The sequence below is a fragment of the Antechinus flavipes genome, chromosome 4 (assembly GCF_016432865.1).
Source record: "Antechinus flavipes isolate AdamAnt ecotype Samford, QLD, Australia chromosome 4, AdamAnt_v2, whole genome shotgun sequence".
NCBI lineage: Eukaryota > Metazoa > Chordata > Mammalia > Dasyuromorphia > Dasyuridae > Antechinus > Antechinus flavipes.
The window spans coordinates 157,206,090-157,233,646 of NC_067401.1; the positions used below are offsets into that span (position 1 = coordinate 157,206,090).

At 32.1% G+C, this 27,557-nt stretch overlaps 1 protein-coding gene across 4 annotated transcripts in view; it reads left to right on the plus strand.

The window, feature by feature from the left end:
• Positions 1–27,557, plus strand: part of ABCA5 (ATP binding cassette subfamily A member 5) — a 114,158-nt gene that overhangs the window by 65,499 nt on the left and 21,102 nt on the right. For all 4 annotated transcript variants that reach the window (XM_051995224.1, XM_051995222.1, XM_051995223.1 and 1 more), the window contains 12 exons: positions 1,916–2,035; positions 3,096–3,297; positions 5,023–5,192; positions 5,821–5,948; positions 6,449–6,586; positions 14,667–14,780; positions 20,220–20,390; positions 22,442–22,555; positions 22,786–22,923; positions 23,795–23,869; positions 24,601–24,692; positions 24,812–24,938. In XM_051995224.1, the coding sequence (XP_051851184.1) occupies positions 1,916–2,035; positions 3,096–3,297; positions 5,023–5,192; positions 5,821–5,948; positions 6,449–6,586; positions 14,667–14,780; positions 20,220–20,390; positions 22,442–22,555; positions 22,786–22,923; positions 23,795–23,869; positions 24,601–24,692; positions 24,812–24,938 (1,589 nt within the window). The remainder of the gene's footprint in view (positions 1–1,915; positions 2,036–3,095; positions 3,298–5,022; positions 5,193–5,820; positions 5,949–6,448; positions 6,587–14,666; positions 14,781–20,219; positions 20,391–22,441; positions 22,556–22,785; positions 22,924–23,794; positions 23,870–24,600; positions 24,693–24,811; positions 24,939–27,557) is intronic.

Here is a 27,557-nt window from a genome sequence, read left to right on the forward strand (position 1 = left end):
ATGTCATGGGATATAAAATTGTTTCTCTATCTGATATCTTTTAAAACTGATTGTTTGCATCAAAGTTGCTTTATTTTTTTTTTTAAGGCCTAAGCTAACATAAACCATAAATGGATGCTTCCAGGTGGAAAAACCAGCCAAATTCTCATGTTCCCAGGAAAAATACTGGATGAGGAATTAATAAAAAATAAATTACATCATGAACCCACAAGAATAAAACTAGTTCTTATGACTGTAACTTTAATCCTGATTAATAGATTCTGGCAATTCTTTTGTCTAACATTGCAAAGGAACTTGATAAATTATAAATTGTATAGCATTGAAAACAAAGAGAAAAGGATTAGAAGTAAAAACAGGTCTGGAAAATGCTTAGTGTCAGATCCAATTGAATCACAAAATTGTAACATTTATTAGTCATCAGTGATAAAAGTCAGCACATTTGAACCATAACATTTCAGTGCCTAATATATAATTCCAAGAAATTGGAATGGTACATAAGAGGACAGAAATAGGGAAATGATTCATAAGACTAATGACATGCAGAAGAAATTTGAGACTACAGTTTCTTAAATTATCTTGAAAGTATTCCGGGCTTGTTTTACAGCTCAACGAGGAAAGGAAGCCCAATGAATAGGAAAAACAATCATAAGCAGAAATCACATAGGCTTTTTATCATACATGTAAAGGAAGTTGTTGGTGCTGATACAGGTAGTTTTTCTCAATGCTGATATGTCTACATTTTTCCCTAAAAGAGGAAAGTTGGGTGGATGAGATGACTATGTTCCTTTTAGGAGCATAGTCTGGGATAGCTACTCAGTGAAGACTCAATACCAGATGTGATATTCCTGAGGTACACTGATAGTTTTAAACCTCTTCTGTGCATATGCTTGCCTGCTTCCCTGTATCTACCAATCTCCCAATGATTATCTGGGTATCTTACTCTCTTAGATTGACTGGGACCGTGGATTGATTTATTGATCAATAAAATGCTTTTATTGAATGAAATCAGAAATACAATAATGCAGCTCATAGGATGCTAATTGTTCCGGTAAAGAGTTGAAAAAGTCCTTTTTCTCAATCTTGTGTTGGCTATTCTTGGCAAATCCAAAGGATCTTTCAGTAGCGTACTATTAATGATGAAAGGGGAGAAATTGTAGCATCCACCCTTGTGCAATAAGCCAGCCATCAAAACATTCACTATCTTAGTATTCTTCTAACAGTAGTTACTATGGCGTCTCCCTTTGATACCTTCTGTGCAGCCTTTAAGTTTTCTTCTAACTGGAATCACGTCCCTAACCTTGGAAGCCTATGAGAGAAGGGAGAAATTCCTTAATTGATAACAGATCATTCTCTTTCCAGCATGATGTAAGCTCACTCTCTATGTAGTCTCACTATGTATGTCTGTCTTGGTGTCATAATGAACAATATTCTCTAATCCCTTGGTTCAACCTGCCCTGCTTAATATTACAATTAACAACTTTTTGTCCATTTTCTTTATACATTATGAGATCCAGGCATTTCATCCCTGTGTTCTATATAGTTGGTATTGCTGTCTGAGTTTTCTAGAAGAGAAAATGCTGAGAACTGTTCAAAGAAGCCAGCTTGGTTACACAAGTGAAAAATCTCTAAAAAGGTGGAGAAAACATTAATAAAACCCTTCATGTTTTCCAGAGTACATCTCTGAATTCTGGATTCCAGTTGACCAGTTTCTTCTTTTCCTTTCCAATAGTAGAAGTGTGTTCTATATATTTATTTTGCTTTATTAGGAGATTATTTGATTCCATGATGCTTTTGGAATAAATTTTGGTTTTAGAAAGGAACTTAGAAATCATTTAGTTCAATCACTGAGATGAATTTTCAGAAAATGGAAAATTAGTGTACTTAAGTTTTTTTTTTTAATTTTTTTTTCTTTCAGGCTTGTTTTCTGATCTAGAGACACATTCTAATTTGGGAGTTATTTCTTATGGAGTTTCCATGACAACTTTGGAAGATGTGTTCCTAAAGCTGGAAGTTGAAGCAGAAATTGATCAAGCTGGTAAAAAGCCTTACCTTCTCTGACAACTCAGAACCAGAAATTCAATTCAGTTTAACAAACATTAAACACCTACTATGTGCAAGGTATTGTGCTAAGCACTGGGGATAAAAAGACAAAATGAAACAATCCCTGCCCTCAGAGAGCTTGCATTCTTCTGGGGGGATACAACATGTACACAGATAAGTAAATATAAAGTAATTGTGGGAGGAGGACACTGGTAACAATTGGGGATCAGGAAAGATTTCAGTTAGAAAATGGTATTTAATTTGCATTTGAAACAGGCTAAGGATTTTGAGAAGGTGAGGAGGTAGTGGTGCTACATGAATATCAGGATGTTGATAGAAATTTTGTTTTTGTTATTTTTTAACATTTTATAGTTTGATAAACATATTATAACAGGAGTTTGGAGGATGTTCGCTTGATCCACCTCCTTATATCTATGCTGCTTTAGGAAGACTATGCCCAGGGCATTTGTTCATATATTCCCAAGTTATTTTTAACTAGAAAAGTCTTGAAAAGATATCATTTTATTTAGTCTACTAAAGGATACTGAATTTAAGTTCGGTCTGTGTGTTTGCCAAGAATGTCTTAGACTGGTAGAAGCTGGATCTACAACCTGTAAAGCCTCTTCTTCTATTATTAGAATTATTGGAGGGTTTATTTGGTTAGAAGATAGTAGCAAAAGTGATTATTCACTCACATCTTGAAACGTTTAGATGCATTTTACAATAAATTTTTTGCGTTAGTTTTTGGCTTAAAAACTCCTTCACTTGCTCCATTTAGTCATACTTGGTTAAAGAAAATTTGATAATTTTACTTTTTAATTGATTCATTTATGTAATCATTTCAGAAATATATATTTTAAACATTTTTTAATTTCATGTTCATTATTTAAAAGATCTGACATTATTTTGAATTTGGGCCAACTAAAGATAAATAAATATAGGAAATAAATTTATTTTACTTATTTTTATTAAGGTATATATTACAGAACCCTATTCACTTTTAGAAGTATACCATTTAACAGTAATAAATTTTTGTTTTTCTTTTTGGTATATAGATTATAGTATATTTAGCCAGCAGCAGTCAGAGGAAGAAACAGATTCAAAATCTTTTGATGAAATGGAGCAAAGTCTGCTTATACTCTCTGAAACCAAAACATCCACAGTAAGCACTATGACTCTTTGGAAGCAGCAAGTGTGTATGATAACGAAACTTCATTTCCTTACTTTGAAACGTGAAAGTAAATCATTGAGATCTGTGTAAGTATAATTATTCCCTCTGTCTGAATTTAGTTTTCTCTTTTAAAGAGGTATATACTGAGCTTTATCTTTACATTTTTAAAATGTAGAAAATGATGCATATAATTATGATAGCAATAGTTACTAGTACATATGACCAGAGATGGAAAAAATACTACTATGCTTATAATTACTTTAGCTAATAGACTATTAGTAATCTTTGTTATTTCTTTTATTTGAAAATGAAGGGATTATACTTGGGTGCCTTTAGCTCAGAATTCTATGCTTCAAATATTCTGTGATCTTTATTATTATAATTTATTTCTATAGCACCTTCATCTTTTTCAAAGTGTTTGCACATTATTTTTCTCATTTGACCTTCACAACAATCCTGTTATTAAATGAAGTTCTCATTATCTCTATTTGGTGGATGAGTAATGGAAGCCCAGAGAAATTAAGAGACTTAGTCAGGTATACATAATTAGAGCCAGCTCTCTATTGTAGTTTTTAGAATTTTCAGACCTATATTCTCTTAGTTGGAAAACAGTTTGAGATTGTGGGAAAAGACTGGCTTTGGAGTCCGGAGTATGAATTGATATCACACTCTGATACTTAATAGCTACCCAGCTGGGCATAAGTCACTTTATCTTTTGAGGCTGAATTGCCTTATGAATAAGATACTACTGATGCACAGAATTGTCATGGGGAAAACCTTTTCAAAATCATAAACTAATATATAAATATGAACTCTTCTTATTCATGACATAGTATTCATCAACTAGATGTCTATAAGGTATCATTTATAAACTGCCTTCATGAAATAAAATTAAGAATCTTCATGCATATTGTATTTACCTTTTATGGTTTCTTTAAAAAAAACTAATAGTAGAAATTTTGTTTAATATTTTGAAGTAAGTGCGAATGATATATTTTCTAGGGTTTTTTCTCATAGATGTAAATATGTGTAAGTATATATATGTAAATCTGTATAATTAATAGATTTTAATATGTAAAATATACATGAGAAAGCAGAATCACTTAGGCTGGAACTTCCCATTGTTACTAAGTACAAAATACCAAGAGCACATAGGTTGAAATATAGGTTTGTGATGTTTTGTAACTTGTTCATCACTTGGATGAGGGGTAACCTGATGAAGACAAGAATATGATATTGAAATCTCTTGAAAGAGGATGTGTCGATAAAAAATTCACACTCTATGGGTAGTAGACATGACTTGATTAATTTATGCTGAAATATAAGCTAATATTTAAGTAAAATAGGGCAAATCCAGGACTATTCTCTCTTTGGTTTCACATCATGAATAAATTTGTAATCATCATAATGATCCTATTTCTGAGTCTGGTATTAATCAAATCACAGATGAAATACTATCCTATCCAAAATATGTATGTGTATGTGTGTATATAACAGTTTGGTTTTATATGATATAATAACTGTATAGGATTAACTTGACTCAGAAATCTCCTTTTTACTGTTTAATTTCAGTATCAGATAATCAGTTTTTATACTCAGAGTTAAAGTTGTAAAAATTAAATTTCCCACAGAATTGAATATTCTGTGCTTTTTTTTAAGTCCATGCTAGTACCTCAATCTGTTCCTTTTTCAGAGATTTTATATCTATCATGTGAATAAGGACTTGTTTAAAACATTTGCTAGTAACTAGAAAAATTGCCATGACTTGTAAGTCTTTTAAATTAATAAGCCCTTTTTTTGTTGTTTTAAAGGTTGCTCCTGCTTTTAATTTTTCTTGCTGTTCAGGTTTTCATGTTTTTGGTTCATCATTATTTTAAGAATACTGTTGCTCCCATCAAACTTACTCCAGACTTATATTTTTTGAAACCTGGAGAGAAAGCTCACAAATACAAAACAGGTCTTCTTCTTCAAAATTCAACTGGTAAGATTTGGAGTTAAGGTAGATTCTTGAAACATTCTGAAGTGAAATTTTGAACTAAACATGAAATGTAAATAATTTAAAACAAAGTAAATCTTAGTATTAATGAAGATTTAATGTAAAAATAGATATGACAGCTTATCTTATGTGAAGACACTCATAATTATTTAATATTCCAATATATTTTCTATGCTTATAATAAATATGCATTCACAATACAGTAAATGTATTTTTTCAAAGTAATTGATATTTTAGTTCATGAATACAAATTTTTAAAATTAACTCTTTATAAATGTTTTTATGTGATATATTAGGGACTTTATTTTTAAAAAATAGAATATAATGAATATAACAATATACTGTTACAGACTGATAATCTTTATTGATACTTCTAAATTTTGTATTGTGTTGTATTGCATATACTGAAATATGTACTGTTGTTTTCTCCTTTAACACAATTGGTCTGCTTCTTTGCCACAGGAATGACTTAGGGGAATGTGTAGAATGATGAAAAGACAAAATGCTTGAAATTTCTGTAGGAAAAAAAGTCATTTTTTATTGTTAGGTGATGTAATTATTTTTTAACATGGAGTAATTAATACCTTGATATTTTATTATTCCTTTTTGCCAGATACTGATATTGATGATCTCTTGAGTTTCTTCACAAGTCAGAACATCTTGGTGAATGTGTTAAATGTCAGTGACTATGTATCTGCTGCTCCTCACAGTGCAGCTTTAAATGTAATGCATTCAGGAAAGGTAAGAGAAACATGTAAATTTTGTGTGGGGGGAGGTTTGTATTGACATATAATTTTTGTTGATAAAGCTCGACTTATCTGATGTGCATTTCCATGGAATGATAAGACTCTAATTATGTTAAAATTAGTAATTAGTCGATTGAATCTGGTTGTTAAATGCTGAATTTTACTTTTTAGACTATATAAGTATTAAGCTCTTAATGTATGACCAATAGGCTAGAGACTTTAAAGGACTTCAACTGTTTTTCATTTGCTAAATATAGATAGATCTTTTATATTTTTCAAATTCATGGTTTAAGGTTCTCTTTTTCAGAGTCACACATTTTAATGTCAATCAGGAAATTATAAATACTACGGCCAAGAGCCATCAAACTATCTTGTCATATTTGGAAAGTCAAAAGAAAGATACAGAATATTATAATAGTTGAAAAGCATCATATCAGTAACAGTAAAGTACAAAATCAGTTGTACTTAAGTAATTGTTTTTCTCTTTTGTTGTAGGATTACATATTTGTAACTGTTTTCAATAGTACTATGATTTATTCTCTACCAGTTTTGATGAATGTTATTAGCAATTCTATTCTTTATCATTTAAATGTAACAGAAAATATCCAGATCTGGAGCACACCATTCTTTCAAGTAAGTTAAATGCAGATTCTAAGCAAATATTGTGGACTTTGTTTATAACATTAGAAATCATAGAATGGATCTTAAAGTAGAAGAAACTAGGGGGAAAAATGTTTAATATCAGAGATAGTGCTTGAAAGTCCTCGTCTACAGTTACTGGTGAATTTACAGTATTATATCTTCATGTTTCAACAAAATTTCTGTCTTTGCAGCTTGTCTGTGTAAGTGATTCCCTACTCTGGTGGCATTTTATAACTTTTGGTCTTAGAAGCAATTCTCTGTTGGCAAGTAGTCATTAAGTCTTGCATAGTTGCCTGGGGCACTGAACATTTAAATAATTTGCCCATATTTTCTCAACTTTTAGGCATCAGAGCCTACTTGCACCCAGGTTTTCCTGATTCCATGTCTAGTCTCTACCTACTGTATCATGCAGCTTCATGAGATTTCACATATGAGCTTAAATATCTCATTTGATAATAAATATTATGGGAAATTTAATAAAAGTTTATTTAAAGGTGAATGTTATATTTTGTACCTTAGAATCCTAGTATTGTGAGGTCCAAGTAGACCTCACTGAGCCATCAGAGCTGAATCATAAATCTTTGGAAAAAAAATTCCACAAAATAATTTGATAATTCATTCTAATATCTCTTAATAAAGATTGACTAGTTTCCCAAGTCCCAAACAAATTATAAGGTTGCATTTTGTTTTATCTTTTTTTGTTTTGTTACATTGTTATTTCATTGATGTATAGATGTATGAGGAAACAGTGTTCTATTCTTGCAGATCAACAACTGTTTATCAAACTTAGAGGTTTCCTTGAAACACTGAAAACTTAAGTGATTTGCCCATGGTCAGACAACTAAGAGATGTCAGAGGTTGCACTTGAACAATGATTTTTGACTCTTATTCCACTTATTCCACTGTATCATATTGCCTCTCTATAAGGAACTGCAGGAAACAAAATGTATAAAAATATTAAAATTATTAAAAATACATATACTTACAAATACTCATATGACTACTTGTAAAATTAGGTCCCATTTAAACATCTTTTACTTTCTTTATATTAACATCAATTCCTAGACATCATGCTAATGTCTTTGCTGGTCATTTTCAGTTGTTCAGTTGTCAATAGGTACTTCAAAAAAGAATATAGGAAAATTGTAAAGTTCTCTTAGTCAGTTTCCTTGGGGTCTTTGGGAGCAGCCTTCATTTCAGTTCAGTAATCACCACACGAGTAGCCAGGGGTTAAAGTCTTTGTTATCTCTTTCAAAGTCTTGTCTCCTCTCCTGGGGCCTGGTTAGTTTTCTCAGAGGCCTATCTCTCCCCTTGGTTCCAAGAGCTTAAGCTCCTTCCTGCCTGTCTTCTCTGCCCTCTGAATCTCTCCAAATGAATCCTGTCTGAGGCTCCTAGCTTATATGCTCTACACTGAATATAAACCAATCATTATATTACTAGGAAACAATTATTTGTTGTAAGATTAAATCGATCATACTGAACCATGCTAAACTAGATTACCATTGTCTCTATCAATTCCATTGACTTAGTACCTTGTAAGAATCCTTTGTTTCAATTTCAGAGTTCTGGCCCATAACCTCTCCTGCTTTCTTTTGTTTTAGAACATAGGTGGTGATGACCTCCCTGATTTCTCAAGGAGGTGAGAACCCTAAAAAAGGAAGTGATCACACCTTCCCTGACTCCTGAAAAATGGGGTGAAAACACCAAAAAAGGAGGTGTGATCACCCTCCTTGACACCTCAGGAAGGGAGATGAAAACACCAAAGGAAATGGGAAATCAAATCAGATTAGCAGGTTTCTGAAGGGTCTCACTTGAAACAGGTATACATAAATCCACCAACATGGGAGGTATTACACATAATTGCGTAAATTACTTAAGCACATAGTAACACAGGCTAGTAGTGATGTGATAAATAGCATGAATCAACATAAGGAATTATACATGTCCATAAGTCCTAGAAATAGTCCAAAACCAATTTATTGTCTATTACTTCATGTGCCAGGAATCCAATAATTCCTGCAAATTTTGAAGTCCTGCAATAGTCTCATCTTGTGTTAGGGAATCCAGTAATTACTGCCGATTTTGAAGTCTTGCATCAGTCTTATCATGTCTCAGAGAATCCAATGATTCCTGCTGGTTTTGAATTTCTGCAACAGTCTTATCAACAATTTTTTATCTCAGGAAATCAAGGATTCCTGCTGGTTTTTGAAGTTCTGTAATAGTCTCATTATCAGCCATGCTCTTTCAGTATCAGATGTTTCTTAGGTCTTCTCCTTGTTTTGAGTTTTTTTTTCTCTTTTTCTGTCTCTCTCTGATGGACAAGGCGAATACAACTCATTGGCACCCATCTGATTCCTTCTCCATCTGTAGAAATACAAGCAAACCCTTTTCCCCAAGCAGGTAACCTATGTAGTCCCTTCCATTTACCACTTTCTGGATCTCTCCACATCACCTGGTGATTATCTAAAGATAGTGGAGTTACTCACACTGGACACTGCCCTTCCAGTGGGTTATAAAACCTGTCTGCCGGAGCCAGTGTATCTTTATCAAAAATTTAAAAATTAATGGTATAGAGAGCTAAATTTATAAGTTCTCTATGGTTACCTGTGGCTCCCCCTTTCTTTTGTTTTTGGAGGAGTGGCTTAATATCTCTGTTTCTCCTCTCTACTATTGCCTGTCCTTGAGGATTAAAAGGTATGCCAGTGGTGTTTAAAATCTGATACTGTGTACAAAAGTGTGCAAAATGTTTAGAAGTATGTGCAGATCCATTATCTGTTTTTACTGATTGTGGCACACCCATAATTGCAAATGCTTATATAAGGATTTCAGTGATCATTTGGACTCTTTTGCTGCTGGTATTGTAAAAGTAAATCCTGAAAAGGTGTCTACTACAACATGGATAAAAGACAAACAGCCAAAAGATTTATAATGGGTCACTTCCATTTGCCAAATTTCATTGGGTCTCAAACCACAAGGGTTCCTCCCTGGAGGCAGTGTAGGAGCGTGGAAAGGAAGGCAAGCTGTACAGCTTTTTACTATGCTCCTCTTTTGTTATGCCAAATTGTAAACATAAAGCTCAAGCAACCTGCTAATATTTAGAATGAGATTCTTTGGCTTCCTGAAATAAAGTAGTACTGGTTAACATAGTTAGTTAAAACGCTATCTGCCTTTGAATTTCCATCAAAAATAGGACCTGGAAGTCCACTATGAGAGTAGGCATGAACGATATAAGTCTTACCTAGATGCTTTCTCACTTGTTCTTTAAGTTCCTTAAAGAGCTGATATATGTTAGAAACTGCAAATTTTATTTGGGCTATAGCAACTCTTTGTACCACACCTACTGAATAGGCTGAATCAGTTATTATATTTAAATCTTCTGGATAATAAAGTAAGAGCTAGCATGATCACATACACTTCATTCTGCTGAGTGCACTGAAAAGGAATTCTGACTACTCTCTTTATAGTTAAGTCACGAGAGTATACAGCACAAGTGTTATGTTTGGATGCATCTGTAAAGATAATTAGTCCTTTTAGAGGAACCTTAGAAACCTTTTCTTCAAAAATCCATTGCCAATTATGTAATAGCTGGGCTATCTTTAATGGAAACCCATGTGTAAAATTTGGAGCCATAGCCAATAAAATTTGTCACTCTGGGATGGTTTTACAGTATACTTAATTTGTGCATTAGTATAAAAGGTGTATATCTTGTCAGGTCTTATCCCAGATAATTGTACTGCTCACTTAATGGCCATTAATAAAATTCTAACCCACAAGAACTGCCTTAGGAATAAGGCTTTGTTATGGTTGTACTAGGAGATTCACCCACTCGATCATACTGTCTCCTTGATGAAGGACTGCTGTGGGTGTCTCTTTTGTAGCAAAAACTGATATTTCCAAGGGTTTTTGAGTGATTCTTTCAACCACTGGATAAAACCAATTCAGCTTCTCTCAAAGCCTCTTGAGCTTCTTTTGTAACTGGTATGGTGAATTTAAAGCAGTGTCTCCCCTTAAAATGTCATATAAAGATTACAATTGATTGGAGTTAAGCCTAACACTGGATACACCCATTAGATATTTCCTATTAATTTTTGGAAATCATTTAAGCTGTTCAACTTCTCTGTTTTTAAAGAAAGCTTTTGTACTGTAAGCACCTTAGGATATATTTCATATCCTAAATATTGAAAAGGAGCATGTCTTTGAATTTTTTCTGCAGTTATATGCAATTTGTAGTTCCTTAACGTTTCTATGGAATCTCTGCCTTCAGAAAACCTTTAGAAAAATTGAAGAAACTCTCAAATATATTTGCAATGATAATTTTAAAATTAATACTTTTCTTTCCTTTCTTTCCTTCCAAACTGGGGGGAACCCCAAAACCTATATAACAAATATGCATAGTCAAGAAAAACAAATTCCTGCATTAGCCATATCCAAAATTGTCTCACTTTTTATCTTGAGTTTTTCACTTCTTTGTTAAGAGATATGATACCATTATATCATCAGCAAAGAGTGATAGCTTTGTTTCTTTATTGTGTAATTTTATCCCTTTATTTTCTTTCTTTTTATTATTTGTATAGCTCCATTTCTAATACAGTATTAAATAATAATGCTGATGATAGACATCCTTATTTCATCCTTGATGTTACTGGGAAAGCATCTAGTTTGTCCCCATTAGAGCAGATGTTTGCTCTCAGTTTTAGAGAGATACTACTTATTATTTAAAGAAAGGCTCTATTGATTTCTATGCTTTTTAGTGATTTTAATAGGAAGGAGTATTGTATTTTATCAGAGGTTTTTTTCTACATTGATTAACATAATCACAATTTTTATTGTTTTTATTATTGTGATGGTCACTATGCTGATAGTTTTCTTATATTGAATTAGCTCTTCATTCCTGTATAAATCCTACCTGGTCATAGTATTTAATCTTTTGGATATATTGCTGTTGTCTCCTGGATAGTATTTTATACTACTAGTATTTATATTAAAATTTTTTGCATTGATATTCATTAGGGTTTTTGCTCTTCTACAACCATATTTATAACCATAAAAGGAATTTGGTAGTATTCCTTTATCTACGTTTTCCCATTGTTTATATAGTATTGGAATTAATTGTTCCGTAAATTTTTGATAGAATTTACTTGTGAATTTGATCCTGGTGATTTTTTTCTTAAAAGAGTTAATTTATGTCTTATTCAATTTAATTTTCTAAGATAAGGTTATTTAAATATCCTATTTTTTCACATAAAGTGAGATGATTTTCCCCTTCTCCTATCTTCCCCTTTTTCCTGATACATCCTTCTTTCTCACCCATGCAAATTTCTTAAGAGCACTTTAACATAATAGACTCACATTTATGTCCTCTGTCTATATAGAATCCTTCTAACTGTTCTCATGATAATAAAGTTATTGGAAGTTAGATGTCATCTTCCTGTATAGGAATGTAAACAGTTCAACTTTGTTGAGTTGTTTATGATTTCTCTTGAATAATGATATTTTTTTTTCCCTGCTCTTGAGGCTTGTTTTTGAACAACAGTTTTAAAAAAAATATCACTGATCTGTTCATTGGAAATTCTTGAAAGTCCTCTATTTTATTAGATATTCTTATGAAGAACTCCTTCACAGAAAAAAGAATATCTAATAAAATAGAGGACTTTCAAGAATACTCAGTTTTACTGGGTAGGTTATTTCTGGTTTTAATGATAGCTCCTTTACCTTCTAGAATATCATATGCTAAGTACTCTTCTTCTTTAAAATGGTAGCTACTAATTCTTATGTATTATTAACTGTGGTTTTGTGATATTTGAATGGTTTCTTTCTGGCTGCTTGTATTTTCTCTTTGATGGGTTCTCTGGAATGTATCTATAATATTCCTGGGATTTTACATTTTAGAGATCTTTTTCAGGTTTTGCTGGTCAGTGGTTTCATTCAGTTTCTCTTTTACCCTATAGTATATCAGGGCAGTTTCCCATTATAATTTCTTGAAATTTGATGTCCATATACTACTAGATTGCTTACAGTCTCAGGGAAGGGAGAGGGAAAGGAGAGTGGCATAGGATTTAGTATTCAAAACTTAATTTAAAAAAACCCTAACATGTTAAAAAAATTACCTTAAAAAAAGAGGAATTTGAAACAATAAAAAAGAAATATGAGGTTGAGGCTCTTTCTTTGATCATGGCTTTCAGGTAATCCAAGAATTTTAAATTATTTTTCCTCAGTATTTTTTTCCAGATTAGTTGTTTTTCTGATGAGATATTTCACATTTTCTTCAATTTTTTATTCTTTTGATTTTATTTTATTGTTTCTTAATGTCTCATGGATTCATTAGCTTCCATTTTGCCCAATTCTAATTGTTAAGAATTTTTTTTTCAGTGAGCTTTGCATATTAAAAAAAAAAAATTGTCCAATTCTTTTTAAGGAGTTCTTTTCTTCAGTGAATTTTTGTACTTCTTCTACCATTAGGCTAATGTTATTTTTTAAGATGTTATTTTCACGCGCGCGCGCGTGTGTGTGTGTGTGTGTGTGTGTGTGTGTGTGTGTGTACTCCTTTACCAGGCTGTAGATTGCCTTTTTCTAATTGTCTTTCCTTGCTGTCTTTTCTGAATCCAATTTTTTCTTTACCACTCTTGGTAAATGGATTTGAAAATCCATTTTTATCTCTTGCAGGAATTCTTGTTAAGCTGTGTCCAATTCAAATTTTTTCTTTGAGACTTTGCTCTGTGCTACATCCTCATTATTTTCTGGATACATACGGTCTTTCTAGTCACTGGAGGGTTTTTTTTTTTTTTTTTTTTTTTGGTATATTTGCTCATTTTTTTCTAGCCTATTTTCTTGACTTTATTATGTTATGGTTAGTCTCTGTTCCCAGGAAAGGGGGGTGGAGTGGAGAAGTACATTTGAAACCTTCAGGCTTTATTACAGTGTTGTTTTCAGTGCTAATTCAAGGATGTTAAAAATTTTGGGTGTTCCAGGGTTATGTTATCTGGGGAGAGGTCCAAGTCACTGCTTTCCTGGCCTGTGTTCTAGTTCTTACCTAGGAAGGGTCCCTGATTCTTGGGGATCTCTAATGATACTTCCTCTCATTTCCTGATCCCTTGGGACCAAAAGTGATACTACTACTCAGGACCCTTGCTTCCTCATGAATGAAAGTGGTCTTCTCTGCCCTTGGCTTTGACCTGGAGGTGGGTATAGGTGGGTATAGGAGGCTTGACAATTTGATTATCAAACAGTGTCTAATCTTGTACTTAGTGTTAACATAGAGGTCTCATGTAATCTTTTTCTGACTAGTTGCACTATCCCTTTACTCTCAAAGCTGCTGCTGTTGATGCTACTGCTGTTGCCATCACCAAGTGCACCACTGGTATTATATTCATGTGGGCTCTGGATCAGCTTCTATTCTCATGTCACAGATCTCTTTTTGAGACTTCCTGCATTGTTTTGGGTTGGGAAAATGTCTCACCTGGACCTTTTGTTAGCGCTTCTCTTCCAGAATTTGATTTGAGCCATTATTTTAAAGTTGTTTGGAGGACTTTAGGAAGAGTTGAATTGTTGTGCCTTGTCTGTTCTACTCTCTTGCCTCCAACCCTCAGATCAAAGCTGTTTTTCAGAATTTTAATTTCTTTTATAGCTAAAGTTCACACTTTTCATAGACAAAAACAGAGGCAGAATTAAATTAAAGAGCTATATACATCCAAACTCCTACATTCCTGCACTTTTGTAGTTTCTTGTTCATGTGTTTTGTTTTCTATTAGATTCTGCCTGGATCCTGCAACTATTTACCCTCCACCTCTTTAGCCCAATGGCCATGGCCTCCTCAGAATATGCATGTTCACTCACTTAAGTGAAACATATCTCATCTTTGACTTTTGTCTATTTCATACTCACTGAAACAAAAATGAAGTGATTTACCCAGTCACATAGTCAATCAGTGGCCCAACTTTGACTTCTGTAGACAGAAAGTTCCTAATCAGCTTTCTACTTTTTTTTTTTTTTTAACGTGCTTTTAATGCTTTAGAAAAAGTAGTGTGATGGTATAAAGTTACTTTGGAATCTGTTCTTTTTTATTTTTTTTTAGGAAATTACCGACATAGTTTTTAGAATTGAGCTGTATTTTCAAGCAGCTTTGCTTGGAATCATTGTGACTGCGATGCCACCCTACTTTGCCATGGAAAATGCAGAAAATCATAAGGTAATGCAAATACTTTTTTAGAAAATGAATTTCATATTCAAATTGCATATATCCAAACTACAAAAGTTGAATTTATGAAAATAGATTTGGGAACAGGTTGCATGATAAAATTTCTTTGACCAAAAATTTTGTGCCATAAGTTTCCTTTTAATATTTAAATCTTTAGTACATTTTAAATAATTTAAAATTCAATTTAAAAATAGCTTTTCAAGAAAACATTCAAGAAAATTTTTGATTAGCAAAAATATTTGTAATTTTTTACTTTGAAATTTTAAATTTATTTGCTAGATTTATTACACATTTGTGTTAGAGAGAGTTGTCTGGGGCACCAAGAGGTTAAGTGATTTTTATCTGTAGTCCTACCTATCACATCTATTTGATTTTCAGAGACAGAGCTTGACATTAGCTCTTCCTAATTATGAGGCCGATTTTCAATATGATAATAATGTTATTTGTGTATGTCAGACACTGTGCTAAGCACTTCATAGTTATCATCTTTGATCCTCATGGGAGTGCCATTTCTAGGTACTTTTTTAACCGGTGAGGAAACCAAGGCAAATAAATATTAAGTGACTTGCTCTTTCCCAGTTAGTAAATGTCTGAGACCAAATTTAAACTCAAATCTTGCTTACCTCAGGCTATGAACTCTATCTACTCTTTGACTATAAATTGCCGAGCACTACCAGTCTCTATTGGTTGGAAATTTTCTTTAGCAATGAAATCACAAATTCAGTTGGAAAAAACAAAATGATAACATTAATACCCAGTGCCATGCTAACTTTTGTGTTTTGTCGGTATTAATAAGTATTAGTTTATTGAAAGAATGAATCTTTTAGATGACATTTCAATTTTATATCAATTTTGACCATGGAGATAAGGAGCAAGTTGAATATGTTGTAAACATTTGATACAGCTTTATTTGTAGCTACTGTTAGTCCCAACTTCAAAGCCATCTCAATTTTGTGCTTCTTTAATATTACTTATTCTTATATAACATTAACTGTCATCATTTAAGCACATTCAGGTACCCTCAAAAACCTTTCCACTTCTTGGTCAACATGATTTTAGTGCTTCTTACATGATAATCATTCAGTAACTTATGACTCTACCATGTGGAAATCCCTTCCCTACTTTATTTAAATCTTTTGTCCTTCCCTACTATTTCATTTTGTTCTACATGATCATAATTTTCTTTTATTCCCTTATCCAAGGTACTCTCCAGTTAGACTCAGTTCCCCATACTGTTAACATGCAATGTAATTCATTGTAGTAATGGTTTTCAAGGAATATTTTCTACTTGTGATGTTTATTATTAAGCTTTTGTAAATGGGAACATCTCATGGGATTGTATATTGTTTCCTATTGAAAACCTTGTTTTCTGAATTTGAATCTCAGGCTGGGATCTTGTGTGAGAGTCAGGATCAGACAGTGGGAAGAACACTGTAATTCAAATTTAACATCAGAGACTCATTTCATAATCTAATTAGTTCCCATGAGTTAAATTATTATTTCTCTGCAGGTGACTATCAGCTGTTTATTGAGCCTTGGTTTTTTTTTTTTTTTTTTTTTTTTTTTTCTTGAGCTATGGTCTTTTTTTCACCAATAGTTCACTGGGCTTATAGAACTGTGTGTCTTTTAAGGATCTTAGTTAATATTGCCCAAAAAACTCATGAAATTTCACTGCAAAGCCAAATTAACTCCCTTCCCCATACTTCCTTATTTCTGTCAACTTTCCCTTTTTGGAAGATTTGTTACTTTGTAACCTTGGGAGTTATTCTCCACTATTTGCACTTCCTTAGTCTACTTTTACCCAATGAGTTATCAAATCTTGTCAATTCTTTCTCTATGATATATCTCATATCTTTCTCCTTAATCAGTTCTGTAGCTCTTGCCCTTATCATCTTTTACCTGAATAGTTACTATAGCCTTCTGGCTAGTTTCTTTGTCTTAAATCACTAAATCTGATTATATCACTTCTTTACTCAATACTCCAGTAGTTCCCTCTTTCTTCTATGACTAAATAAACATTTTTCTATTTGATATTAAAAATCCTTACATTCCTTTTTCTCTTTAATTTTCAATATCTCCCTCTTTTCTAGCTGGTTCCCTGTTGCTTACAAATTCCTCCCTGTGTTTCTCATCCTTAAAAAAAATCACTTTATCCTATCATTTTTATTAGCTAATATCCTGTATCTTGTCTTCTCTTCCCTGCTAAACTCTTAAAAAGTTATCTAAATTTAGCATTTGATACCATTGGTAACTATCTTCTCTGTGAATTTTGCTGAAAATGTTCTATTCTCTTCCTAACTTTATGACTAATATTTCTTAATTTCATTTGTTTCTTCATTATTTCATTATTTCTTCATGCTTGTCCCACCTCCTGATTGTGGATATATCCCCGAGTTGTATCATGGGTCCTTTACTTTTTTTCTTGGAACTCTCTCATTTCAATGATCATTTCTTTTTTTTATTATTATTGTAGCTTTTTATTTACAAGATATATGCATAGGTAATTTTTCAGCATTGACAGTTGTAAATCCTTTTGTTCCATTTTTTTTCCTCCTTCCCCCCACTCCTTCCCCCAGATGGCAGATTGACCAATACATGTTAAATATGTTAAAGTATAAGTTAAATACAATATATGTATACATGTCCAAACAGTTATTTTGCTGTACAAAAGAGTTGGACTTTGAAAGAGTGTACAATTAGCCTGTGAAGGAAATCAAAAATGCAGGCGGACAAAAATAAAGGGATTGGGAATTCTTTGTAGTGGTTTACACTCATTTCCCAGAGTTCTTTCACTGGGTGTAGTTGGTTCAGTTCATTACTGCTCTATTGGAACTGATTTGCTTCATCTCATTCTTGAAGAGGGCCACATCCATCAGAATTGATCATCATATAATATTATTGTTGAAGTATATAATGATCTTCTGGTCATGCTCATTTCACTCAGCATCAGTTCATGTAAGTTTTTCCAAGCCTTTCTGAAATCATCCTGTTGGTCATTTCTTAAAGAACAATCCTATTCCATAATATTCGTATACTACAATTTATTCAGCCATTCTCCAATTGATGGACATCCACTCAGTTTCCAGTTTCTGGCCACTACAAAGAGGGTGCCACAAGCATTCTTGTACATACAGGTCCCTTTCCCTTCTTTAAAATCTCTTTGGAACATAAGCCCAGTAGAAGCACTGCTGGGTCAAAGGGTGTACACAGTTTGATAGCATTTTGAGCATAGTTCCAAATTGTTCTCCAGAATGGCTGGATGTATTCAATGATCATTTCTAGCAAAAGTTCAATTGTCATTTCTATTATAAGTCCCAGATCTATTTGTCATGCCCAACTCTTTCTTCTGAACTATAATTCCACATCTACTGCCTGGACATTTTGAAGAATAGTTGAAATTCAATATTCTTGGATTCCTTTATTAAATCTTGCACAAATTTACAACTTCAGCATCCCCCTTAACTCTAAACTTTCACTCATCCAACTTAACCATTATTTACTAGATCTTGTCATTTCTACATTTTTAACATTTACAAACCATTGATCTAGTTCAAAGGTTTTCCTATCATGTCTTTCTTACTTCCAATCTTCTTCCACACTGCTATCAAGCAATTTTTTAATAGGCAGTTCTGACTATGTCACCTTATCGGATATAAGTCTCTCTTACTTCTAGGATCAATTATAAAGTCCTTTCTTTGATATTTAAGATTCTTCACAACCTGACTCCTTTCTGAAAGTTTTCTCGCTTTTTTTTACTCCTTCCCACACAATTCTCCTTACCTGTGCTTCTTGACATTACCCAGCTTCTTTCCAGACTCAGCTCAGGAAGGATAGATACCTTTGAAATACTTTTCACTACCTTTAGTCACTTGAGCCTTTCCTTCTTTCCTTTTACTATATGTCATGTATGTATCTATTTATTTATATATGGTTTCCTCATTTAGTAAGTAAGCTACTTTGTGTTTTTGCCTTTATGTCCTGAGAGCTTAGAACGGTGCCTCTGCATAGTAGATGCTTTAATAAATGTTGATTGATCTTAATTGTTCTTTCCAACAGGCACAAAGCTGATTAATTTGATATAAAAATCTATTCCATTAATAAGTTGTATAAGTTGAGTTAAGAAATTACTAAAACCAGATAACTAAAGGACTTAGCAGGGTATTTGTTCCTTAATTAAATGTTTAGGGAAAGGAGATGAAATAAGATACCTTTGGTATCAATTATAGCATGGAGAGGGGAACTAAATCTATTCAGCACCTTTTTTCCTAATTTGAGCATTATATAAGATCATATTTGTGTTGTTACTGTTTTTCAATTTTATTTTCTTCCTTTCTTTTTGTTTTAGTAGTAGCAGTTCTTGATGGTAATAATCATGTTGGTGCTAGCTTTGGGACTAATGGATTATTTAGGATAATCATAGGAGATTAGATATAGGGAATTTCTCCTTCCTCCAACAATTCTAAATCTGCCCCCTCTAAATCTGCCTTTTTATCTCTTATTTTCTTAAGCTATTTTTAAAAAATAACATTACAAAAATTAAATTATTTAGTGGAAAATGAGTACAGATAATCATTCAATAAGCATTTATTAAGCCCATTTATTAAGCCCTTAATATATGCTAGACACTGTATGAAATCACAAGTCGTTTTTACTTGGCTTCATGGTATCTTTTTATATGTTCATCTAAATATATATACTTAGAAATTTGTTATTTCACATAAAATTATGAAGGATCATAATGAATTGTTAACTTTATGAATTGGAAAGTTGTTCATTTTTCCTTATTGAACTTTTCCCCTTCACCTTTTTTCACCAGTGTCTCACTGGTTCAAGCTTTTATCTTCTCTCAAAACTTTTCTGGATCAGAAACGTTAGATATTTTTATACATCCATCCACATACATACGTGCACATACATATATGTATGTGTGGATAGGTACATATATACATATGTATTTGTATGTTTTTTAATGTTTAAAAACATAAAATTTGAGTTTGAGAAAACTGTTGCTTTTAGTTTGGTCTTACATACATTCTCTGTATAGATTATCCTCAAAATACCTGATAATTTGCTATTCCTATTTCATTTTGACCTAACATACTGTGATTTTCATAGTCTTTCTGTTCTTGAAGATTTGTTGAAATTCTTCAGAAATGCGAAATATTAAGCTAAGTTGCTTGCTTAATATAAAATTGTACACTTCTTTGTTTTTGGTTATGATGGTGGGATTTTTTCTTAGCTTGGATATAAGGGTTGGAGAGAGTAGATAGAAATGATTTCATATTTTTAATGTCATGCTTAGATTATTTCATTAATTCATCATTTTATATGTATGCATTTGTACATATATGTGTGTATATATATATGTATATATGTAATTTTAATTATATTCAGGATTGTTTGTTTTGGTTTTCCCCCCCTTTCTTATAGATCAAATCATATACCCAACTGAAGATCTCAGGTCTTTTTCCATCTGCTTATTGGACTGGACAAGCTATAATTGACTTCCCCTTATTTTTTGTTGTTCTTGTTTTGATGCTAGGAAGTTTATTTGCATTTCACTATGGAGTTTATTTTTATGCTTTGAAGTTCCTTTCTGTGGTAAGTTACTGGCTTTTATATTTCAGTTAGTATAATTTAAAGCAATACTTTTTCAAGACAGGTCTGCTTTTTCACATAGTAGTTACCTTACATTTTATGATTGTAGGGATGAGTGGTATCCTGTGCTCCTTTTCCTATTGTTTGAAATGTATCATACCTGTTGCAAAGCCCATCATTTCACAATAAAATTTAAAATGCAAATAAGCCTGGAAGAAGTATTTAGACACATTGAATTTACACTAAGGTTTGAAAAAAACTAGTTTAGAGGAGAGTGCTTGACTTGGAGTCAGGAGTGAGCTGAGTTCCCATCCCACTCTAGCTCTGCCTAGCCATACAGGCGCTGCTCCCAATATCCTCATTTGTAATACCTGTATACTGATCGCTATATTGCTTACTCTAGAGAGGGAGAATTACGACTGGACTATGATCTCATTATTTTAGGAACTTTCAGATAAGACAATTATCTCTAGCACTGCAAGTTAGCCTCTTCCCTTCAGCATTATTGTCTTAGAGAATTTCTTAAGGCCCTAAGAGGTTAAATGATTTTCTTGGCACATAGCTGATCTGTGTCAGAGGTGAGACTTGAACCTAGTCTTTCTAGTTCCATGGCTCTCTCCTCTGTCATGCTGCCTCTCTGTTTAGAGCTAAGGTGGTACATAATGGCTATAAGAGAGGTAGCACGGTATAGTGGACAGAGGTCTAAAAGTCTGGGAGACTAGTGTGCAAGTGCTGGGCTTACTTATGGGCTGTGAGAGGCAATTCTAAGGCCATGATGACAGTCATCTCTGGTTTCCTCACCAGGAGTGTGAAGTCATAGATCCTACCCAAAACATAATGGCTCTACAAATGTCAACTACTCTTTGAAATTTTTATGGTGAGAGAAAGAATAATCCAGCAAATAGAGCAAAAGGGTTCAGTTGTTTAATGTAAAAAGGTGAGAGAGGACTTATGAAAGGAAGGTTGGAGATTAAAGACAAAATTTAACTGCTTGATAGTTTATCTAGAGCTAGATTTTCTTGGTGGGAATAGAGGCAGAGAAGGAACACATAAGTAATTTATTTCATACTAAGCAAATAAAATTCCAGATTTTTGTTACAGAAGAAGAAGATGAATTTGATACTAACAATTAAAGTACTGATAAGCAAATGATCTTTACATTATGGAGGAGAAAATGAAAGTAATAAATTCAAGTGACTTATTCAGGATCACAGATTTGCATTGAAAATCTTATTTTCTTTTTGAGATAACCCATGAGTATTTTGTTTCTTACTGCTTTTATGCTTTGTTTCCCACTTACTTTGATTAATAGTGTATCTGTTCATTTGGAGTAAGAGAAAATGAGTTACATTTGTTTACAATTTATGGTTCATCTATTTACCCATTTAGGCCTCAGTTTTCTCAGCTATATTTCAGTTCTAGATCCTATAATCGTATATTAAATAGATAATTGAGTGAATGAAATCACTTAAGTTAATGAAAGTATATTAATTATGAGGATAATGGAAAATATGGCTGTTGAATATACTTTTGTATTTCATTTTAATATAGGTTTGTTTTAGGAAGTCACCATTCTCTAAAAATAATTGAGATTACATAGCAATGACTAGCCCCCAAATTCTTCATTTCCGTGATAAAAATCTTTGACAATTGCAAAGCACTAACATAGACATAAATATAAAATTATTGGTTTAAATTTTCTCTCAGGTAGAAATTACTGTCTTTTAGCTTAGGAGCCCTGTTGAGAAGATGCAGACATCATAGGATGGAGGAAAAATAGATTAATGATAATAATCAGCAAAAAACTTGAATCTGTAATAATTACATTAAAAACAATAAAACTTAGATGTGTGGGAGATAAGGAGAAAGGTGATATAGATTCTGCCTTAAATTGTCAAGGGTTTGCATTATTTTTATTTCTTGGAAAGTCAGGCAATATAGTGTAAAGATTTTTTCTCTTTTAAAATATGACTGTGGCATTCTCTATTGAACATAACATTTTCTTGCTATTGATAATTTTTATGTAAATCATACCTCTTTCCTTTTTTCTGCAGGTTTTTTGCCTTATTGGTTATGTACCATCTGTTATTCTTTTTACCTATGTCGCATCTTTCACCTTCAGAAAAGTTTTAAATACTAAAGAGTTTTGGTCATTTATCTACTCAGTGGTAAGTTGTATTTTACTTTACAAAGTTTGTTAATTCTCCAGTTCTTGTCCCAGAAGTTATTTAATGCATTCAAATCCTTATAAGAGTAAATTATGTGCTGTGGTAGAATTATTTGTTATTTGTCACATCTTACCAGCACTTTCTGCACTTTTATTAAGAATAGGAAGAGAATATGGTTAATTGTAGTTTAAATGTCTAAGGATATTTCTATTTATTTTCTCAATTTTTAGACAGCCTTGATTTCCATTGCAGTCACTGAAATAACTTTCTTTATGAGATACTACACAGTAACAACTGCCCTTCATTATATCCTCTGCATAACCAATCCAATCTACCCACTCTTAGGGTGCCTGATTAGTTTTATAAAGGTAAGTTTATTATATCAATCTATATCTGTTATTTTCATTTACTTAATATTTTTATTTTCCCCAGTTACATGTAAAACAATTTTTTACATTTGTTTTTAAAACTTTTGAGTTCCAGGTTCTCTCCCTTTCTTCCCACCCCTCCCCATTAGTCTATGTATATATTTAATGAAAATGTGAAAAATCCTGGATTTGATTTTTGAATGAATATTGGGGGAATCTTTCTCTTCTTTGGCTAAAAATTAGTAATATAGCCAGTTAATTATTGTGGTAATAATTTATAAATTTCCCCTTTAGAATGGAACTTTTTAAATGAGGAGCTTGTTTTTCATAATATGTCATTCTTAATACATTGTAGATAAGTAAATATTGTTAAAGGAGGAAAGGAACATTATTTTAGAGTCCAGATTAAATGTTAAAATATCCAGAATTGGGATAGAAGAAAATAAAGCATAAGGGGGTTTTAGGGGGTTTTAAGAAAAAAGGAAATTTATTAATCCATCCAAAGAATGAGTATTTTAAAAGATTGGGTTACTTGATGAGGGAAAAAAAATTGATTTTGCTTACCAGGTCTAGTAATTTTTTTTATATTCTAATCACTTAATAGTTGTACCTCTGGTTTTTAGTTATCTTCCCTGTCTCTGATTACAAAAATGTTTTGGGAAGCATTTTATGGATTTAGATTATTCCAAAAGAAGACTTTGCTGAAATACAGTGGGAAATCATGTAAATGTATAAAATGAAATCATAAAAATCTAGTTGGTACTAGAAAAAGAATGTATATTATTGAAAGCAGTAACTTTCTTTAATTTTTAATTATAATTTTACTTTCTCCTGTGAAATAAAAGTTTAATGATTTAATATTTTATGTTAGATTTCATGGAAGAATGTACAAAAAAATGAAAACAGTTATAATCCATGGGACCGACTTTTAATAGCTGTTTTATCGGTAAGAATCCTCTCAGTTCTTCATACTGTCATGTTATTTTGAGCACACTCATCACTTTTACCATATTTTTTACATTATTTGATTCTTTCCAAACCAAATAAGTAAATGTCTATAAAAGATAACAATTTGATTATTAGATTATTTGGAAGGGATTGTTTACCAGACTGAGGTCAAACTTGGATAATAACACTTTGATTTCTCACATACATTTCATTAGCAAAAACTTTTTTGTTAAAATTTTAGTCACCAAAAAAATTTAAAAATGCTTAATTAATCCTAAGAAAAATGATTTGGGATCTTGGTACTGTTTGCTTATTCACCATATTGTCATTTTTAGGTATGCTATCATTCATGCCTTTTGACCACAACCTCTGATTACTTATTTATAGGCTAAAAAAAACTCAGGTTGTTTATTTTTATTTTCTTTGTTTCAGTTATATTGAATTATTTACATGAACAATTATTATAAACACAATTATTTAATATACATAAAGAGTTCTTTCACGAAATTTACAAGTAGTACTTTATATTTTCTCAAGAATTCTGAGAAAATGTGAAGTACTACATGCTGTAAATTATTTAGTTCTTTAATCTTTTAATCATATGAGATTCTCAAAATGTGGTATGAATAGTTCTTAGATTTGAGAAGGAATCATACTTAATTGCATTTTATTTCATAATACATGAAAATGTTAAACAATGAATTCTTAGAAATTGTTTCTTTGTTTTAGCCTTATTTGCAATGTGTTGTGTGGATATTCTTACTACAGTATTTTGAGAAGAAATATGGAGGCAGATCAGTAAGAAAAGATCCATTTTTCAGGTCAGTTCAAGTTTAAAGAATTAACTAATTATTAGCTAGAAATTACTGGTACTAACTTGGAAATGTAAATTTCCTAATAGTGATTTGAAATTTCACATTGTTCCTTTATATACATGTAGAACCTTTTCGACTAAACTCAAAAGTAGGAAGTTTGTGGAAGTACCAAATAATGAAGATGAAGATGATGATGTTAAAGCTGAAAGATTAAAAGTTAAAGAAATGATGACTTGCCAATGCTGTGAAGAGGTAACCTTGTCCTTCTAAGTAATACTGATTGGAGAAATACTCATTTACAAAGACATTAGAAATAATCCATATTTATATGTAATATAATAAGTGAGGGTAATAATTAACAAACATTTATTAAGCACTTATTAGCTGCCAAGCACTGTGCAAGGCATTGGGAATTAAAAGTTTACAAACAGGAGGCAGCTAGATAGTTCATTGGGTAGAGCACCGAATTTGGAGTCAGGAGGACCTAAGTTCAAATCCAGCATTAGACTTAACACTTCCTAGATGTGTGACTCTGGGCAAGTCACTTAACCCCAACTGCCTCATAAAAGAAAAAATATATATTCACAGGCACACATGCACACGCACATGTACCACCTCCCTCCCCTCTTCCCCCCTTCTCCCCCCCAACAAAGAGCTATATTCTACTGGTAATATTGGAGGAGACAAACTACATATATACACAAAAAAGTTTTCATCATCCAAGCACATATGAGTTAGTTACCATGCTCTAATTGGAAACTAAACAGTGTGACATTAGAAAGATACTCACAATTCAGGTCCTGATTTGTTTACTTACATACATGCTTTGGGTTTCAGGCAACTAACTTAACTCTCTGATCTTAAATTTCCTCATCTGTAAAGTTGGCATATTTACTAGTACTAGTACCTCAAAGGGGTATTAGTTATAAATCTAGTGATTTGCAATTTACAAAATACTTTCCTATCATAAAAACAGCTGTTTGTGGGAGACAAAATTTCACATAAATAATAGCTTAATAATGTTTTTATATATTTATCATCAGGGAAGTACAAGGCCAGTAAACCTTGTCTTTGGAAATGGGAGCCACTAAATCATATATAAGAATCCTTGAATGCCACATAGTGATTTAGGAAATCAGAAATTAGTGTTATTTGTATTTTATTGTATTTTTATTTTGTCAGATATTTTCCAGCTAAATTTTAGTTTGGTTTGGGCTGCATTTGGGAGGGTTATGGACCTTTGGACTATGTGTTTGACAGCTCTGATGTATAGTATAGGAAATATTTTGAAGGAAATATTCCACAATGTAACAGAGTTGACAGAAGTACCTGTATCATTTGTTTCTTTTCAATGAACTACAAAGTATTATTATTTACATATGCCTTGTTAAGTAGACTTAACAGTTTATATCGTCTAATTTTAACTAAGGCTATCTTTCCAAACTACACAAATGGCTTTAAAAAATTCCTACAAAAAATCATGGGTGAAAATAATAATCAGTACTATATGAACTTATTCCCATAAAGTTTTATGTGATGAAATAGCTCCTGATTTGTTTGTGAGAATAATTGGTTGATATTTAGAAATATGGAAATTTGTTAGTCAAATTTCAACCAAAAAATCCTTGTTTGGTGGATGCAATTAGTAAATGAGTATCATGACTTATTAAGTCATGCCAATGATTCATTTCTTCTGTTTGGAAAGAGTATTCATTTAGTATTCAGAGGACCTTGTATTAAATGCTATGTCTCATACTTCTTACTTTGGGTAACTTCTAAGTGACCTTAAGCAAGTTATTAAAAAAAAAATCCTTAATGGAAGTTTCCTCATTTGTAAAATTAGAAAATTGGACTTCATAATTTCTTATTTAAATATATGATTCTCTCAAGCAAACCTTTGGATGGATATATCATATAGCACTAACAAGAAAGATTTTTTTAAAATGAGTCAAGCAATGTAGATTTGCACTAATTATTCTTCTTAAAATACTTTAAAATGTTATTAATAGCTATATTTTATATAATTTTAGAAATAGCAAGAGGTTTTTTAACCATTTACAAAATGTTTATTTTATAAATATTGTTTGGTTTATTTTTTAATTACACTAGTTATATTTTATTACCTTCTGTAGAATATTTATGTATATTATTGCATTAATGAAATATATATTATACATATAAATATATAAGTATATAAAAACTAATAATAATGGCTAGCATTTATATAGCATTTGAAGATTTACAAAGTACTTGACAATTATTACCCCAAGAGATAGGTATTTTTATTTTCCCCATTTTGCAAATGAGGAAGCTGAGACAGACCCAGGTTTTGTGCACAGCTAACAAGTATCTTCTGAATTGAGAAGTCAAGTGTAGACACAGTGCTGATATGCTCAATATGTTTTTACTGATGGTTCTTAATTTTTAAAAAATTGCGACCACTCTGCTAAAAAAGGATGTTTCTTGACAAACATATGGAGCTCATCTAATAGATCCACCTTGAGACTGAACAAGGGCCAGAGACAAGAACTGCCAATGAGATTAAGATCTGTTTTATCCTTTTAGTAAGTGGATATCAGGATACCCTCACTCTTTAGTTTTTTATTTGAGAGATAACAAATCTGCTAGGTATCTTCTGGAGATAACCTCTCTTAAGTCAGCCATCCATCAAGTAGAAAGTGATATTCAGAAGACAGACATTCTTCAAATCTTTGTCAGCTCCTCTCTTTGTTTCACCTTATATATAAATAAACTGAAGACATGAATACTTACATTAAAGACCAGCATTTTATGCTAAAAATTAGTCATATGTCTTACTCTAGTGATAGGCCAGTTTGCCTAAATTTCAAGTAATACAACAATATCTTGTCA